General features: G+C 46.4%; 1 protein-coding gene across 1 annotated transcript in view; it reads left to right on the top strand.

Moving 5' to 3' along the window:
• Positions 1 to 18,569, top strand: part of dock3 (dedicator of cytokinesis 3) — a 104,018-nt gene that overhangs the window by 23,777 nt on the left and 61,672 nt on the right. The window contains exons 2-3 of the mRNA XM_084704261.1: positions 11,029 to 11,112; positions 12,935 to 12,975. Coding sequence (XP_084560387.1) covers positions 11,029 to 11,112; positions 12,935 to 12,975 — 125 coding nt within the window. The remainder of the gene's footprint in view (positions 1 to 11,028; positions 11,113 to 12,934; positions 12,976 to 18,569) is intronic.

Raw genomic sequence — 18,569 nt, 5'->3', positions numbered from 1 at the left:
CCTTCCTCTTCCCCCTCTCTCTTCTCCTTCTGACAGCCTCTCTAGTTTCCTCTCTGTCCTTTCATTCAATACCCCCCTCATCGTTTCCCCCGGCCCTCATCCATCCTCCCCTCATACTCCAGACCACCTCCAGACTCTACCGAAAAGATGAACATCATGCTGGACTATAGGCGAACTATGACATCATGCTGGACTAATAAGCGAACTATGACATCATGCTGGAGAGACCCATCCCATAATTACACCACCTTCTGTCAGTGTGTGTGTTTGTGTGTGTGTGTGTGTGTGTGTTTGTGTCATGACTATGACAATGCCAGATGGAATATATCCTTCTGTCAGCTCAGACCATGACAGATTCACTGTCTGTGTGTGTGTGTGTGTATGTGTGTGTGTGTTGTAGCCCACAGGGCGACACATACAGCGTGTGCATGTAAAGGTGGTAGTATTATGTAAGACTGTTTTGATGGTTTCAATCAATAGTGTGATAAATCCAATCAAATTAAACTCATTTAATTGATTAAAATTGTGATTTGTGTTCTTGATTGTCTTCCTATTCAGCTGTAGCCTGACGTTGTCATACTCATAATTCTAGTCAGAATATGAGTCTGAAAACTCTCAGTTGGGCTGTGAGTATGGGGCATGTTTCAACCAAACTCGTAAAACAAATGCCTTTTCACTCAATTGGATAGACCTACAACCAATCAGAGCAACGTAGTATGTTGTTTGTTTGTTGAAAACAAATTCAACCCAAGCGCTCTTTGGTGACGTGGTTGATTACGTTACTGTTGATCATCTGTCCATCATCGTATAAAGCCCGCCCTGACAATGTCATTGGTCCAAACAGCTCCTGTTCGGACATAATTTTTCCCCAACCGAGCTTCCCCAGAATCAACTTCCCGACCAAATATTTTTGTGGGCGGGGCTAAATTGGGCTGGCAGCCAAGCTAATTCAGCTGCTGAAATGTTATAATTGTAATAATCTCAAATCAACTTTTTTTGACAGTGATGAAGAGCTCCCTCCCCCTCATTGCGTTTTCCCTGCTACCATGGTGATATTATACCGCTTTAACGTTTATATTTTCATATTCAGACCTTAAATACCCTGCTTTCTAATAGAGGATGACAATGTGACGCACACACACGCACACACACTAATCCCCTCCTGACCCCCTATCGTGATGAGAGGACAACAGCCAGAACCCAAACAGACTGCGGTGACAGGATATTTCAGGATAGTTATGCTTTGATAACAACATCTGAACAGACGGTGGGGGGCTGACTATAGCAGTATAATGTGATCACGACCTAGTTGGGCATTCAGCCAATCCTCTCTGGTCAGGTGGGGAGCTGAGTGATAACAGGGGGAAGCTTTTTTCTCTTTTTTTTGATAGCAGGGGGAAGCCTTATGACATTTACTTGCGAGGACACGTCGATATCGCAGCCTGGGTAGCTTGCGTTGCCCAGCTAAGCGCTGCTAATGGAACAAAATGCCAGTGAATAGCTATCGCAGAATCCTTCCAACCATACTTACCTTTCTCCAGGTTTGATTTTGGGGTTTGTCATGGCAACTGGCCATCAACACCACTAGACCTATTTAGCTACTAAACTAATTTTGTTGGTGTAGATGAATACTGAGGAGTTAGTTTACTCTAATTAAACTTTGTTACATGACCAACTTCCACATAGTGACGCTACCAATTTAGCGAGTCCAACTAGTCCACACAAAGTGGTGCTAGCAAACCAGCTAACCTACATAAACAAAAGCTAGCAGCTTAGCTAACTGTCTTCTGCCTAGCCTACAAGTAAGGCCTTGGTGTCTATTAGTAGCACCACAAGGATTAATGCAGTGTGCATCTAACGGCTTACGTTAACCCCCTCTGCCTCTGGCTTGACCTTCTGTGCACTGACACACTTTCTACTGTTAGAGAGAAAGAGGGAATATGCAATTAGAGTCAGTTGGTAAAGTATGCATAGGATGGATTTTTCTGTACAGTGATAATTTGGGAAAACCTTCAAAATTCCTCTTCTCTTGAACCAAAGGTCTAATTAACTTGAAATTTTGTACAGATATGTATCATTGACGTATTAAAAAATGTTGCTTATAGCAATTGAATAAAAATGGCTGAAAGGGGTGTATTTATGTAAATGTCCACATTGCCTCAATATGTTTGTTTCACTAAATCAAATGTCATTTTTAATGACGGGTTTTCAAACCTAATAGGCATTAACGTGACACGCCCTTGAAGTACTATAAACAATTTCACCTTGATATGTCAAAATATGACTGAATTATAGCTGTTTGAACTTGGAACAAATCTGACAATGCTCGCCATCGGAGAAACAGATTTTGTTATCATCCAGTTACTGAACTTTGTGTATTCCATGCCTGGGAATGGCTCAATTGGCAATTGAATCAAATTCAAAATGGCTGAAAGAGGTGTATTTATGTAAATGTACACGAAATTTCTTTGTGTCACCAAATCAAATATAATTTTGACTGATGGTTTTTCCAACCTAATAAGGTTCAAGATGACATCTCTCTGAAGTACCATGCGCAATTTCACCTTGATATGTCAAAAGATCATTGAATTATAGCCGTTTAAACTTGGGCCGAATCAAACAATCTGTGTTACAGGAGAAACAGCTTTCTTTTTTAATAGAAAAACTGACCACATATTCTCATCCTTGCGGGTAGCTCAATGGGTTGAAGCTGTGTCCTATAAAGTGCAAAGTCACAGGTTCAAACCAAGGCACAGTCTTTCGCCTGTCATAATATTGATTTACTTGTTTAGTTAAACAGACATCCTTCTGAAATACCATGCACAATTTCATGCAATTTCACCTTGAGATGTCAACCGTTTCTTAACTTTTGTCCCAAAGCTGACCAAAAACGAATACTCATATCACGCAGTCGGAGCACAGCTAGATAATCAGCGTCAACACCCTTGGGTACCCAGCATGCAGTGCGACATCAAAAAACGCGAAGACTTGTGGAAAATAGTTTGTTTACAAAAGCCGTGCCAGGGATTTCAGTTGTTGTGTTCGTTCAGTTAGATGTTTTGTAATGTTATCGTTGGTTAGTTAATATAATCTTGTTGGTCAACACTGATGCATGATGCATGTTGTGTAGTTTAATGTGACCAGAGAGTCGGCTACTGTCCTGACAACAGGCTCTTCTCGCAAGGAGTTGAATATGAGCTCTTCCCAAGCCCAGATGCCCAAAGGACTATAGTTTGATGTGCATTGACTGAGAGTCTGGAAAGAGATCAATTTGAGAAGTTTCAATATCCTATGGAAAGTTAATATTCAGCCCTTACTAATCATAAAAACTCAGCAGTTGGTGTGTATCAGAGAGGCTAAAGACACTAACTTGTAACCTTACGCTCATGAGTTCAAATCCCCGTTCAGCCTATTGTTGTTTGCCAAACATTAAGTAGTTTTGCTCTCTTGTTGTCCAAGTCCCGATCTTCTACAGTGTACATGTTTATAATATTTTGCGGAGGAACCCGAATCGCTGCTTGCAGCTATATTTTGTATCGCTTTTTGTGAAGGCAGATTGTCTTGCTATTGGCATAAAAAAACAAGCATTGTGTGTGTGTTTGTGTGTACGCGTGTTGTGATGACGCCTTGCTATAGAAAACTGCCAAGCAGTTGTTTTGTTTTGCTGGAGAGGAGAGGGAGAAAAGAATGAAGGCTTAAACACGGGGGGGCTGTCTGTAGTTCACACAATATCCTCCTTTTAGAAAAAGCTTATTAACCATTCTGCTGAAGAATGGGATCGCTAAAGGTCTCCTCTTTCTCTCCCTCTCTATCTACCTCCACCACCTTCCTCCTCTCCATTCTGCAGCTGTTCAGACACAACTGGAAGGGTAGATCATCTTCTACGTGTACAGTGTATAGATGAGAGCTTTCACCCTGAGCAAGGCTTGGCATTTTGGCCAGAGGGTTAAGGGCGTTGTTGGTGTTTTTGTTCAGTGGATTAGTGTTGTGCCGCTTTCAAAAGAGCAGGCTTACAACACACCAAGATACACACAGATACACACACACACACTCCCTAACAGCAGGGGGTGCTGCTGTGGTTGTCCAGATGTCATTGTATTTCATTGATAGCTTAGGGGGAAAAGCCCTGAGAGGGACACACACACACACACACTAGGTCAGTTCCCTGCCTTGTACTCTGCTCAGGTGCTGTATTCTCTTACCAGCTTTCCTCCATACTGCTGTGACATCAGCTGTAATCGTATCATCTATCCAGCCCACTGAAACCAACCCTGGATTTAGTTGGCCTGACCACAGTGTGCTGCATTCACATCTAACCACCCCAGGAGAAGAGATGGACAGGGCAGAGGAAACAGGGTGTAGGATCGGAGGGTATAGCGGAGGAGGGGAGGGGAAGAGAGGAGAGATGGACAGGGTAGAGCAGAGCGAGAGGGGAGGGAAGGATTGAAGAGACATGGGGAAGGTAAGAGAGGAGAGATGGGGTGGTGAAGGTGGAGCAGAGGAGAGACGAGCAGAGGATGAGAGAAGAGATGGGGAGGAGAGTGCAAAGAGAAGGAGGGGAGAAGCCAGGAGGACAGAGTGGTGTCATGGTACAAAGTGTGACAGCCCCCACTTCTTTCTTCCTTCCTTCCCTTTTCCCCCATATCCTCCAGCTTAGTCCATCCTCTTTTCCTCCTTCCCCATCTCTCCATCACTCTCTCCCTCTCCGCAATCTCTCCACCCCCCTCTCTCTTTCCTCCCTCCTCCTCTTCCTGTCATCATCCCTCTCTTCGTGACAAATGCAGCAGGGTTCAGTTTTCCTCTCCGGGCTCTCAGCCCGTCCAGTCTGTTTAGGCTGGCACACCGTTGGCACGGCGCCCAGACTGGCACGACGGGAGCCGGAGAGTGTTTAGGTGAGGCTGACTTCAGACACGGCAGGTTCAGGGCCACTAAACCCATCGTTCTCCAGCTGTTCACTTTTCCTCTCCCTTCCATCGGCCTGAGCCATCGCCACAAACAGAGAGCGAGACGTCCCATCTGGCGGATGTGTTTGCTGCTTTTATGAAATGAGCTGAAAACAAGGTGGGATGTTGAGGAGATGGGAGACGTTTGGGACTGTTTGTCTCTGGTCCAGTATCAATCGCTGATAGAGTTGAGCAGATTTGTACAGCGTGTTTATAGAGTAAATTACAGCAGTGGAGCGCTTTATTGATCTCCGGGGGGAGAGTTTCACAAAGAAACCTGTTATCTGTTCTCAACAACCTAGGCCTACAAATGACAACAGAACTTATTCATAGTGGACGATTACTGTCAGCTACTATTAACGTTGTCTAAACACTCTTAACCAGTAGTTACACATCTCCACACAGTTTTTCTTGGCTCCACCAACTTTCTTCTTTTGAACCCAAGTATAGTAAACGTAATCAATGGACCCATAATGGCTCCACCCAACCTAAGCTTGCAGTAGGGCATTAGTCTGTGTGTGTGTGTGTGTATATGTGTGTCTGTGTGTGTGTGTGTATATGTGTGTCTGTGTGTGTGTGTGTGTGTGTGCACCATACCCACCCATCCAACCCTGATCCAGCCAGTGAACTCAGAAGCCTCTGTTTTAGGACTGTTTGGGTTCTGATCCCATTGTTGTTTAGTGGAGCTCTTTAGCTTAGCGCTCTGCCCCGTGTATATCAAGGGACCCAGTCAGAACACATCTGCTTCGGGTGGTTAATTATCAACAGCTCCCGAATAAGACGGCTCCCAGACGAGAGCTGCTCGGAGACGAGCGGAGCTTCCTCTGGTTCTGCACCCTTGCAACATACGTGCCTGGCAGAGAACTTAATAAAAGATTGATGAAGACCTTTAACACGTCATGTCGTCTCTTGGTCTCCAGTCAAATACATATAAGATGTACAGGACTCAGAGCAGTCCCTGATCATGTTGTCTGAGTCGAGTTAAAATGCTTCCTGGCTTATATCTGGCTTACTGCCATCTAGTGGTTACTCTGAGTACTACACTGGACCCACCACAGCGCAGACTGAAGGGAAGACGCGGAAGGGGAAACAGCGCTGAGAAAGAGAGGGCTGAAGACTAGCGTTGTGGATGTGACAGTGGTTATTATCGTTATTGTTAGCATCAGCAGAGGGGAGTGTATGAAAATAACTTGTGTGCCTGTGACATGCTGAGTCAGTTTGGTGTTGCTTTCGTCTGTTCGGTCCAGAGGAGTAACATTAGATTATTTATAGAGGAACCTAAGAGAGATCAAGTATTTTGTGTCTTTGAGCTGAAGAGAGATCAGAAAGAGGAAACCAGTAAAAATAGAGAGAGGTACAGAAATGAGGTTAGAGACAGACAGACAGACAGAATAAAGAGAGACAACCTGACAGACAGACAGACATAGAATGTGGTTCCAAACTGGTGCAGCCCTGACTGTTATTATGGGATGGCCCTAAATTGTTGCTTGTGGGTCAGTTCGCTACGCTGCCCTACTTCTGTCTGTCTGCTCACATTATCTCCCTGCATGAGCCATGGTCATCTACTGCGCTCTGTGACTCTTTCTTTACTTCATCATTTGTTATTTTCTTTCCTCTGGCTTAGCACTTCTCTCCCATCTTCTCTCTCTCTCTCTCTCTCTCTCTCTCTCTCTCTCTCTCTCTCTCTCTCTCTCTCTCTCTCTCTCTCTCTCTCTCTCTCTCTCTCTCTCTCTCTCTCTCTCTCTCTCTCTCTCTCTCTCTCTCTCTCTCTCTCTCCTGCCAACACCTCTGAACGTATGTTGGTGGGCATCTCTTTACGCCGCAATAGGTCGCTTAAAATCATAAAATAATTTCAAACGTGGGAATGGCGCCCCCAGTTCTTGTCTGAACTCCTGTGATTGATCTCTGTAATATTCATGGTTTATGGTAAACTTAAGAACATTTGAATATATATTTTTGTGACATACACAATTGTCTCTCCATAAATATAAATAATGCAATATTAAATTACACTAAACATTAGCCTACATAATTAGCTCATTACTGACTTGGTAGTATATTGTTTAATTTAGTTTTGCTAGACTACAATAGGCCTATGTTAGCCTGGTCCTAACCAGACTCTCGTACATTTGTTTTTGTACAGTGAGTCTGGCCTCGCTTCATTGACAAGCGTTGACTTCCTTATAGGTGGGTACTCTGTTGAAGTTTAAAACTATTGGATCTGCCCAGAGCCACTCTGATCTGCCATAACCAATCGCTAGTGTTCGCCTTAGCCAATTCCTTCACCACTACTGTAACAGAGCCAGCTGTCGTAGCTGGAAAATCAAACTGTTCCTAAACCCCGCGGGGAGGAGGGCCACAACATCATGGCCACCAACAAAACTCAGCAAAACTTTGCTCCGGCTTTAATTTATAGATATTCGGCAGTGTTGCCACAACGGACCGAATGGCTTCGCTCGCATCTTTCTCCGCCGCCATTACGGAACTACAACACAAATTAGCGCACAACATCAACGTCATCGTTCTCAGCCACTCCCTCTGTTTGCTGATTCGCCGGTAGAAAATCAACCTGAAAAATCTGACTTACGTACCTCATGGCCAGACCTAGTACAGAAGCAAAATCCAAATTGGGCAGAAGTACATAGGAGGGCAGAGCCAGACTAGGCCTATGTAACCTCTTCATTGTTTTTGGTAACACGTGCTACGGTAGTTTTGCTAGCTAGCATGGGGACGGGACGTTGGGACCCTATGATAAAGATAGATATTAACTTATAGTTAACATATGTAACGATTCTCTATATTTAACCTATTGACATTGTATGACTATATTTAGCCTGTGTTCTGCTCCTCTCTCTTACCAACCGTCTCTGGAGGAGGGGATCCCTCTCTGAATTGCTCCTCCCAAGGTTTCTTCCATTTTTTCTCCCGTTGGGAGTTTTTCTGGGAGTTTTTCTTTGTCTTCCTTGAGGATTTAGGTTGGTTGAGGGGCTGTTCTATGGGCGTATGTGAAGCCCTCTGTGACATGCTTGCGTGTAAAAAGGGCTATACAAATAAATTTGATTTGATTTGATTTAACATGCTAAAATAAGTTTAGTACAAAGAAATACAAGTTAATTCAAGTTATAAACATAGAACATTAAAACTCCAGTTGTGTCATTGTTTTGCTCATCTTCTAAAACGGCCTACCCGACTTGTCTACTCGACTGTTATGCAGACGCTATCTTTGTAGAGAAGTGCATACACAAATATTTTTAAAATGTCATTAAATATTAACCAGAAGCTTCTAAAACACAAAAGCAAATCACATTTCTGTAGCGAGTTTAGATGAATCAGAATGCTAAGTGGGTCTCCCCGGCTGCAGCCATTTGTCTGCCTATCGACCAACAGCAGGATAAACCCAACACAAAGCTGATAGAGCAGTAATCCTGTGGCCTTCATTGGAACTCCTGCTGTGGCTAACAGCGTGTGATGGAATCACGGTCAGGGTCAATTCCTTTTAATATCCCCCAATACAGAAATGTAGAGTTCGAATTATATTAATGACGAATGTTTATTTAATATTTAAGGTGTTTTTTTTTTTCCTCCTCTCGTGAGGATTACGGTGTTTGCTGTCCAGTTTTGCTCCATCAGATTCTGGGCGCTCAGGCCTCCTTCCCAATTACTCTGATGTGCCGGGAGAGCAGTGACGTCTGGTTCCCCCAGAGCCAAACGCCTGCGTGTGTGTTTGCTCTATAACTGACCAACAATGAAGACTCATGGTCGAGACATCAGAAACAGGCTGTGTGTGTGTGCCTGTGTGTGTGTCTGTGACTGGAAGCCTGTGTAGTGAGCAGCAGTTTGTTGTTGCTTTAAAACACGTTCCAGGATTCCAACTATGATGTGTAGGCAAGTGCTTTTAAGTGCAGTACCTCTGTGCGTGCTTCTGACAGGATAGTCAGCCAGACTTATCAGATGTTGAGTTGTTGTGCGTTCTGCTGAGCCGTGCCATGTTCTCATCTCTGTGATGACATGTGATCCGAGACGTTCTGCATTCCGCTGCCGTTAAATGGTTGCCTGGTAACAGCTTCTAACATTCTGCCTCCATAAGGTCTGCTTTGGAAGAAAGACCATCTGATGGAAATTCATGACAAAGGCTAGTCCAGCCTATCCCAGTCCAGTTCTACTAGGTCCAGTCCAGTTCTACTAGGCCCAGTCCAGTTCTACTAGGTCCAGCCCAGTTCTACTAGGCCCAGTCCAGTTCTACTAGGTCCAGTCCAGTTCTACTAGGTCCAGCCCTTTTAACTTCCTGTTCTGCTCTGTCTGGTTCCACATGGTCCTGTCCGGTCTCGCCTAGCACAAACTAACATATCATAGTTTAGCCCGGCCCATGAAAGTAAAACACAGCAAATTCATTCATGAAAAACGTAAACAACCGTACATTTAGAGTTCCTAATCTACTGACACAGACAGAAGAGTGGTGTTAATCCAGAATCCTAGTTCCCCATCCCAGCGAAAGCTATTCATCCCAGGGTGCCACTGTAATCCTCTCTACCTAGGAGCTACCCTGAATAGAAGAGAATCCATGCTTTTCCAGTACCCACACAAAGGACTTGTTATACCCACAGAAGGCAGCAACAAAACTGTCTTGTAACCTCAATGTGGTGATTCACACTTTAGGTTGCTGTGCTATGTCGATAATATGTTCTTGAAGTAGTCGTTTACTCAACAAAACACAGGCCTGGGGTCAGTCCTACCTACTGTACTGCCTGCAGGATCAGTTCAATGTACACATTGTGGCTTCTCTCTCTCTGCCCCCGTTATCAACCTTTAAAGATGGCTTCTGATTCAGTTTGTAAAACCCTAAAGTGGTTGACTCCTCTCTGTGCTACTGTGGAGCAACCTCCTCCAGCTGGTTAAGCCCTGACAGGAAGCCCCTTCCTCCGTTGACTGCATGCCTCACGGTGTCATGTTGTTACATAGCATATGTTGTTGCAGATGCTGGAGCACCAGTGAGTGAGATGAGTCAACCTCTTCACAATTTCAGACAAAATAAACATTACTTGAAAGCATTGTTTACTAATGGGGAATGCGGTCAGAGATTGGAAAGGTGGCTCAGTGATTCATGTGGGATGAGATTCTCAAACCTTCTATGAAACCTTCTATCCCAGTGGTTCTCAAACTTTTTAGACCCCGTACCACCTCAGAAATTATTTGACTCTCCAAGTCCGACCGTTATGACCAACGTTAATATACAGTAGTGTATAGGCCTACCTTATTGGGCTCCAGACAAACTTTTTTTTACTAGGAGCACAGTAGCCCCTGACTGAATTTTTTTGGAGCGCAAGCAGAAAATTTAGGGGTACACCTATCGATCTGCAATGCAATTATTAATGTAGAGAGGGTGTGTGCTTGCGTCGGTTGCATATGGGTCTGTTTTTTTACTGACATTTTTACAACTGATATACAGCGACACACCACACAAACTTGAGTTTAAATAGATTATTTAATGTGACATTACGTACTGTACATGCAAGTCTTAGCTAAATAACTTAAATGTATGATGCAGCGCTTTTCGAACAGTCCTCCTACACCACGACACAATACTTTCTGAGTATAACTGCGCAACAGCGCAAACACTATGGGGGGTGCACACCCAATAAATTCCAAATTTGTAGGTCACACATGCGTGAGTGCTTGTAAACAATGCTTGCACTGTCTCAAAACTGTTCTCAAAATGCAACCATTTGGTCGCAGTCTGAAGCCCTGCCCTATTGAGCTACACGGTTCGCGCAGCAACTATCGTGGATGTTTGCATGCGCCACTACCCCAGAACCGTCAGGTAGTAGCGCGAGCCAACATTTATTTTCGTTTCGAAACAAAAATATTCTAGGGAAGGCAGAACTTTTTAAAATCACATTTCAATGATATCATAGTTAAGGTATTTAAATATTTCTGATATTCCTCCGCGTACCACTAGAAGGGGCCCCGCGTACCACTGGTGGTACCACAGTTTGAGAACCACTGTTCTATCCCATTCATCTAGCTTACCACTAGACCAAAGTGGTGTTTCCCTCTAACCCCTTGGTTTGTCTCTCTTCCTCTCCAGTGATATGCAACTTCCGAGGCTCGGTGACCCAAGGCCTCCCGCTGGAGGTTGGGGAGATGGTTCAGATCCTGGAGAAATGTGACGGTGAGTCTGTCGCGCTGGCCTACACCTGCACTCACGAGGTCTTACATTTACATTTAGTCATTTAGCAGACGCTCTTATTCAGAGCGACTTACAGTAAGTACAGGGACATTCCCCCTGAGGCAAGTAGGGTGAAGTGCCTTGCCCAAGGACACAATGTCATTTGGCACGGCCAGGAATCAAACTAGCGACCTTCTGATTACTAGCCCGATTCCCTAACCGCTCAGCCACCTGACTCCCTCTTCTTCTAGGCCATCTAGAAGGCACCAATTCCTCTAGACCAGTGATCTTCAATCCTGGTGCTGTGTGTTTTAGATGTTTCCCTGCTCCAACATTCCTAAACAATTTAATGGGTCGTTATGAAGCTGTGGTGAAGCCTGATAACAATCAATTCACTTTAATAAGGTGTTTTGGAAGAGGGAAACATCTAAAACATGCATAAGACAGTGGGCCCTTAGGACCAGGGTTGAAGACCACTGCTCTATACAGTCGCTGAGGACAACAGCATCAACTACGTGAATAAAATGTTCTCACCCCATCTCTCTTCAACACCAGTTTGAGCAATCTATGTCTGTGTTTTTCCAGTTGTGCTACTCATCACGGAGTGAAGTGTGTAAACACACAAACACAGCATAGCTAATCGTGTTTACAGAGCCTCTGTGTACTCCAGTCTCCTTGCTGCTAGTTGAGTTCTCCTCGGTTGAGATTAGTTCCCGCCTCGTCTTCCCTGTCTGCTTGAGGCCACGGTCCTTCCTGAACCCACGCTCGTTCCTGAACCCACACCTGCAGTGACAAGACCTCTGAAGGCACGCTTGACTCTTAACAAGCCTCTACAAGGCACCTGCGGCCTTCCATCGCTCCAGCAGCATGTTGCTGTTGTCGTCTTGTGTGTCTTGTCAGTGCAGATTAGAGGGGCTGGTTAGGGAGTTGGAGCATAGAAAACACGGCACTACCATGTGCTCGAAACCTTGGTGAGAGTTATCTGTGCAGGTGACCAGCCCTGTCTGGTAGTGGGAGATGCCAGTTCACTGCACTCATCGATCGATTCTCTGCCAGCTCCCTTGACTCCCCACCCCACCCCAGCCCCCCTCTCCCCACCCCTGCTCCCCTCTCCCACCCCAGCCCCCCTCTCCCACCCCAGCCCCCCTCTCCCCACCCCTGCTCCCCTCTCCCACCCCAGCCCCCCTCTCCCCACCCCTGCCCCCCTCTCCCACCCCTGCTCCCCTCTCCCACCCCAGCCCCCCTCTCCCACCCCAGCCCCCCTCTCCCCACCCCTGCCCCCCTCTCCCACCCCAGCTCTAACAGCCTTTTTAGATGTAATGGATCCAACCAGAAATCAATGCCTTCCTGCCCTCCATGTGACAGCTGGGACATGCCACACAAACACACATGCACGAAACGCACACACACACACAAAGCCAGACATAAGCACACACTCAGCAACTCTGTCAGGGTCTTGGACAAACCTGGCATGGAGAGGTGAAAAAAAACCCAGGCTAAAGCCTGTGTTCTCGCTGCACATTGTTGTGGAAGGAGAGGATCATCAAATAAATTCATTGGTTTAATTAGTGACGATTTTCTATAATAGGATTTACAACTGTGGAGAACCTCCAACACTCTACATTAGCCACATCTGCCATAGACTGCCACTTATCTCCATTTAGATGAGGAGCTGGGGAATCCAAACCTCCACGGAGAAGAGCATTGCTATGCAGGGTCCTCGTACTTCTCTGGTTTAATTCCAGCTACTGCTTCGAGGTCTCTAGACCCTCTCCTGTCTACTCCAAGCATGAACGTAAACACCCACCCCTCTGTTTTCTTCCAGGATGGTACAGAGGATTCTCCACCAGGAAACCCTCCATCAAGGTAAATCGGTGGGGGAGTTGGTGGTGGGTTGAAGGGGTGGGGGTGGTGGGTTGAAGGGGTGGGGGTGGTGGGTTGGAGGGGTGGGGGTGGTGGGTTGGAGGGGTGGGGGTGGTGGGTTGAAGGGGTGGGGGTGGTGGATTGAAGGGGTGGGGGTGGTGGGTTGGAGGGGTGGGGGTGGTGGGTTGGAGGGGTGGGGGTGGTGGGTTGAAGGGGTGGGGGTGGTGGGTTGGAGGGGTGGGGGTGGTGGGTTGAAGGGGTGGTGGTGGTGGATTGGAGGGGAAGGCATGCAGTGAAGTAGCCTCTACATTTGACCACTAAAAAGAGGGTCTCATTATCAAGGGAGTTAGGCCTTGATGTGTTTTCCCTTTCTATGAGGAGGACTAACTGGTGAAGTTGGAGAAACACTGATGTGGACACATCTGCTGCAGAAGGTTGCACATTTACATATAGATGAGGAACACGGGAATACAAATTTGAGGCTCAATGTGCATCATCATCATCATTTATCATTAATGAACCGCTGATTAAGTATTTTTCCCTCAATATTGTTTTCGCATATTCATATGAGATTGATTTTCTGTTAGGCTTAAAGCTGGGCCCGGACTATGCTTGTCTGCCTTGGGCCTCTCTGAGAGAGTAGACAAGTAAATAAACTGTGTGGGTCTGGGGTTTAGAAAAGTATCTTCTCTCTTTCTCTTCTCTCTCACTATTTCTCTGTCCCTCTCTCTATCAGTCTATCTCTCTCTCTCTACCACTTCCTCTCCAAAATTTTTAACTGTGTTGATATTCTATCTTCTTAGGTCACATTAGCAAGGTGAATAACATGCTCCCAGTCCTCTGGTCACTGAGAGGATTCCGACTCCCCCAATGACATTTCCAAACAATTCCTCTTTTTATTTTTTGTAAAGTTCAGTCGAGTGAGGATGGCTGGATAGTTTTAGCCCTACCCATGACCTTTAAACATTAAGCCCAGGTACCAAAGTCTCCAGGAGACTGGGGGAGACAGAGGACATGCAGCTGGAGGCTAGCGTCCCCTAGTAAAGATGCTTAAACCCCCCCTGATGGTGACATTTACAGATTCCCTGGTCTGTTGTGGATGAACGACCAGCCAATCCGAGGTCTCTTTCCTTCTAGCGGGTGTTATTTGTGTCTGTGTTGCCTTCTGTAAGACAGCCCCGACGCTGCCTGCTGACCTTGACGATGCTCCTCTTGGCCTGATGGTAGATGTTTGTGTGTGTGGTCCATTGTTCTGCTACATCTCAGACGTCATCCGCAGCATCAGACCTTACTGAGTAACTCAGGATCGGACCTGAGAGGAGGCAGGCGGATTCTGTCATCTCACTCACCAGCTGGTTTTGTCCTCGCTGCTGGCAAGGGGGGTGCTTAGGGTTGAGCGATGACGACCCCTTGGATTACTGCCTGGGTTGTGAAGGGGTTGGTGGGGGTCACCTGAACACATGCAGGTATCTGACAGTTGCTGTTCCACAGTGTCCTGTAACTGCACTGCACGCCACCTTCGCATCCTGCCACCTTGCCAACCTTCCCACGGCACAAACTGCTTCCCAACCTGTCTGTCCTCTCCCAGCCTGCCCAGCCTGCTCAGCCTGCCCAGCCTTACACCCACACACCTTGCACAGCCATGCTAGGTCATGACCACCTTGCTAGCCAGCCAGCCTGTTCTTCTCTGCCCACCTGCCAGTCTGCTCCTGCATGCCCAGTCTGAACCAATCTGCATTGGAAGGCGATTGTGCTGGCAGAGTCGGCAACAGATTTAGGCCAGGCCCACACACACATGCACACATGCGTGCAAGACACACACACACACGCACAAAAACAAGCTCTATAAATACATACACACAATCTAGACAGATGCCGCCCACACACAAAAACACCACCCACACACACACACACACACACAGAAACACCACACACACACACCTACACGCACACAGTGACAGCAGCAGGCATATCATTGGAGCCCAGGGAGGAGCTAGCTGGGAATTAGCCACGGTCACAGAGTCGTTTAGTCATGCTGCTCCACGCTGGTCACATCTCTAACCCTCAACACAGTCCCACTCCCATGGTCTCCTCGCTGGCTCCTGCATCCCGGCCACGAGCTGGCACACTGTCCCCTGTCCTCTGGCTAGCAGGCTGGCTGGACAGAGGGGTCAACGATGCCTGCAGTTTTCCATCTTTATGACGTGGGTCAGATACTCTCCACCTTGTCTGGGCTCCTGGGTAAAGGCTAGGAGCAATACTGCTGCACTCATGCAAAGAACTATTGATTTTTCCAGGAACTGTAAACATTTTTATGAGAGGCTTATGGACAGGCTGTTAACACAGCAACAAGTCAGATCTTATCTTGCATTGGTGCAGATCTGACCCTAAACCCTCTTCTGGAAGGCCCCTATGAAAGAGAGAAAGAGAGAGACAGAGAGATCGTTGTCCTCACTCACTCCTCCCTGCTTTCAGTCGTGTTCATGCCTGCACGCCTGGGGCCCAGAAAGAAGGGAGAGGGAAGAAACGCTGGATGGAGGGAGAAAGGAGAAGGAAGGAAGGACAGAGGGAGGGAGGGAGGTGAAGGAAGGGGGGAGGGAGGGAGGGAGGGAGGGAGGGAGGGAGGGAGGGAGGGAGGGAGGGAGGGAGGGAGGGAGGGAGGGAGGAGAAGGAAGGGGGGAGAGAGGGAGGCAGAAACAGAGGTAGTGAGTGATTCTGCACGTGTCTCACCCAGACAGCGCATGTGGTCTTGCGCTTCATCTTGAAGGTGCGCGATTCATTCTTATTCCCTCCCCACTCACCCCTGGGTCTCCACCGCAGGGAGCCAGGGAACAATACGGGCCCTCGCTGTGGTTATGTTATCATGTAGCTTTCAGACCATTATTGAACCGTTTAACAGTTTACCTACTGTTAAACTTGGGCTTGGCTGTTTTAGGCCACACTGTAAATGTGTGATTTATGGTTATGGTTATGGCCAGGGGTAGGGTTATGGTTTCTGGTTAGGGTTATGACCATGGTTAGGTACATGGCTAGGGTTAGGCTATGGTCACGGTTGTGGTTTATGGTTAGGGTTATGGTTTGTGATGTATGGTCAGTATTTATGGTTGGAACAGTACTTCAAGAAAACACTTCAAGGATACGGTTTTGGTCTAACGTTACCTTGGTTAATACCTTGGTTTGGCATGCTGAAGACAATGGTTCGATCCCTACTGCTTGCAAAAGATTTGATTGACGAGTGAGTGATGGGCGCATTCTCTCGTGCATACAAAGCCAACGAGCCTGGCCTTTCAACTGACAAAGTCTGACAGACAGAACTGCTGCAGCGCCACAGCAACATAATCACCAGTCCTCTCCGGGAAACTGTACCACGAACAAAACCCTTTTCCCTAAATTATAGACTTCATATTCACATTTGTTCGTTCTTGAATGTTGCAATTAGGCTTTCCTGTTTTCCTCCGGTGGAGCAGGAGACTGGATGAGAAGGAACCATCCCTCAGAGTTTTTGGTCCTCGTCCAGGGTTGTAGCGTGTTACATGCCGAGGTTTACATTTACTCACATGAGGGTTGGTGGTCTTAGTGGTTCAAACACAGATTTGTGTACCACGAGTCAACTTAAGCCTGCCTACAGTGTCTTGGTGGCTTTTGCAGCCATTCGTGTCTCTGATTCCTCACTCTGTTTCTCAGATAACCACCTATCTAAACAGTACATAACCAGCTTGGTACAAACACAGTCACGTCATCGCTCGACTGAACCTTCTCAGTTTCTAAGTATCTCCGGTAACTCTTCCAGAAATCCTGTATTGATTCTAGAACTTAATCCTCCTGGGTGATTTCATCATCGTTCAAATCCTCCTCTTCCTCTCCTCAGCGGGGTTCTGGTTCCTTAAAGTGGAAGCTGATGGGAGTTTGCTGAGTCATGTAATGGGCTGTCCTGTGTCCTAGTTTCGAAGGCTCAGCAGAATGCTGTGAGGACTCACAGATCATGTAAATCTCATGTATTACTGGGCAGACATTAGACTTTCTGAAGGTGAGTTCAATTCATCTAAAACCAATATTTCAGTCTGCTGACTGAATGTATAGATTGGTGTACTTAATCCAGTTGGTAAGGGGGCATCACTGTCCAGGGGGATCACTGATCTTCCTTCATCACTTTTGGGAGGGGGATAGCTCAGTGGTAGAGCATTTGACAATAGATCAAGAGGTGGCAGGTTCCAAAGTTGCCCCTTTCTGTTACTTTGAATGAAATTACTGCTGAATGAATATTGTTTCAAAATTGTGGTGTTGATTTTTTTTTGCTTCACTCCTGAACTCCATGGTGAAGGATCATTGAATTTTTGGGGTGACCTAACCATGTGAAACCAAGGTTACCACAGTGATGAGAGAGGAAGAGAAGGATGAAAATAAAATAAAACCTAGATAATAAAGTGGTGTTTCTCAGCCTGGCAGCAGTTGGAGCAGGAAAAGCCCTCAAGGCTTTACCTGTCAGACCGCTCACTGCTTATAAGGTAGATGTATACATGAACTCCCAGTGCCAGACCCTTCAAGCAGCACTGTGTAGATCTGTTTGAAACAGAGACACAAGCTAGGGATCCAAGTGTTTTCCATGCCCATCAAAATTATAACTGTTTGAAATGGGAAAAGGGCAAATGGATTTACTGTACTTGGACTTCCACCCGTTTCTCTCTCTCCCTTTCTCTGTCGTACTATTCTTCTCTCTCTCTCTCTCTCTCTCTCTCTCTCTCTCTCTCTCTCTCTCTCTCTCTCTCAGTGTATCTCCCTCTCCTTCTCTCTTTAGTGTCTCTCTCCCTCTTTCTCTTCAGTGTCTCCCTCTCTCTCTTCAGTGTCTTTCTTGTCGGTCTTTATTTATCACTGACCTTTTCAGATGAGCAAGTGCTGGACTGCTTGCAGCAAAATTAACAAGAAATCTTGTCCCTGCTGCACCCTCAAACACAAACACACTATCACACACACACACACCACACAAACACATGCACACACGTCAGTGCAGCTTTTGACGAGGGAGATTCACCTGCCTGCCCAGAGGTAGCCCTGGATGATGCAACCACAGCACTGATGTAACTGCTGTTGGAGCATCAAGACTAAGACATTCTGCTTAAATGCACACACACATGCACACACACATGCTAAACACACACATGCTAATCCCAGACACACACACATGCTAAACCCAGACACACACCCATGCTAATCCCAGACACACACACACATGCTAAACCCAGACACACACACACAGACAAGCAAGCACCCATACGATCTCAGCTCGATTTACATAAAAGTCATCCTCTATCATGCAGGCAGAGTCCTCCTGCACTCATAAGGCAGTGGCTTCATATTTTACAACCTTGTTACACCTTCCTACTAGAGTTTGGCAGGAGGGGACCCTCCTCCAACGCTAGGCAGAAATGAGGTCAGAGGCGTTAGCGCAAACTCACCTGTTTCTGAAGCAATAACCCGATCCGGTTTTGGAATCGTAGATCAGTTAGATCAGTTCCCCAATCAACCCCATATTTACATTTAGTCATTTAGCAGACGCTCTTATCCAGAGCGACTTACAGTGAGTACAGGGACATTCCCCT

This window comes from Hypomesus nipponensis, chromosome 9, assembly GCF_054491055.1.
Source record: "Hypomesus nipponensis isolate SF chromosome 9, ASM5449105v1, whole genome shotgun sequence".
In the NCBI taxonomy this organism is placed as follows: Eukaryota; Metazoa; Chordata; class Actinopteri; order Osmeriformes; family Osmeridae; genus Hypomesus; species Hypomesus nipponensis.
Note: the sequence above shows the minus strand (reverse complement) of the source record. Positions and strands in the feature narration are given on the sequence as shown.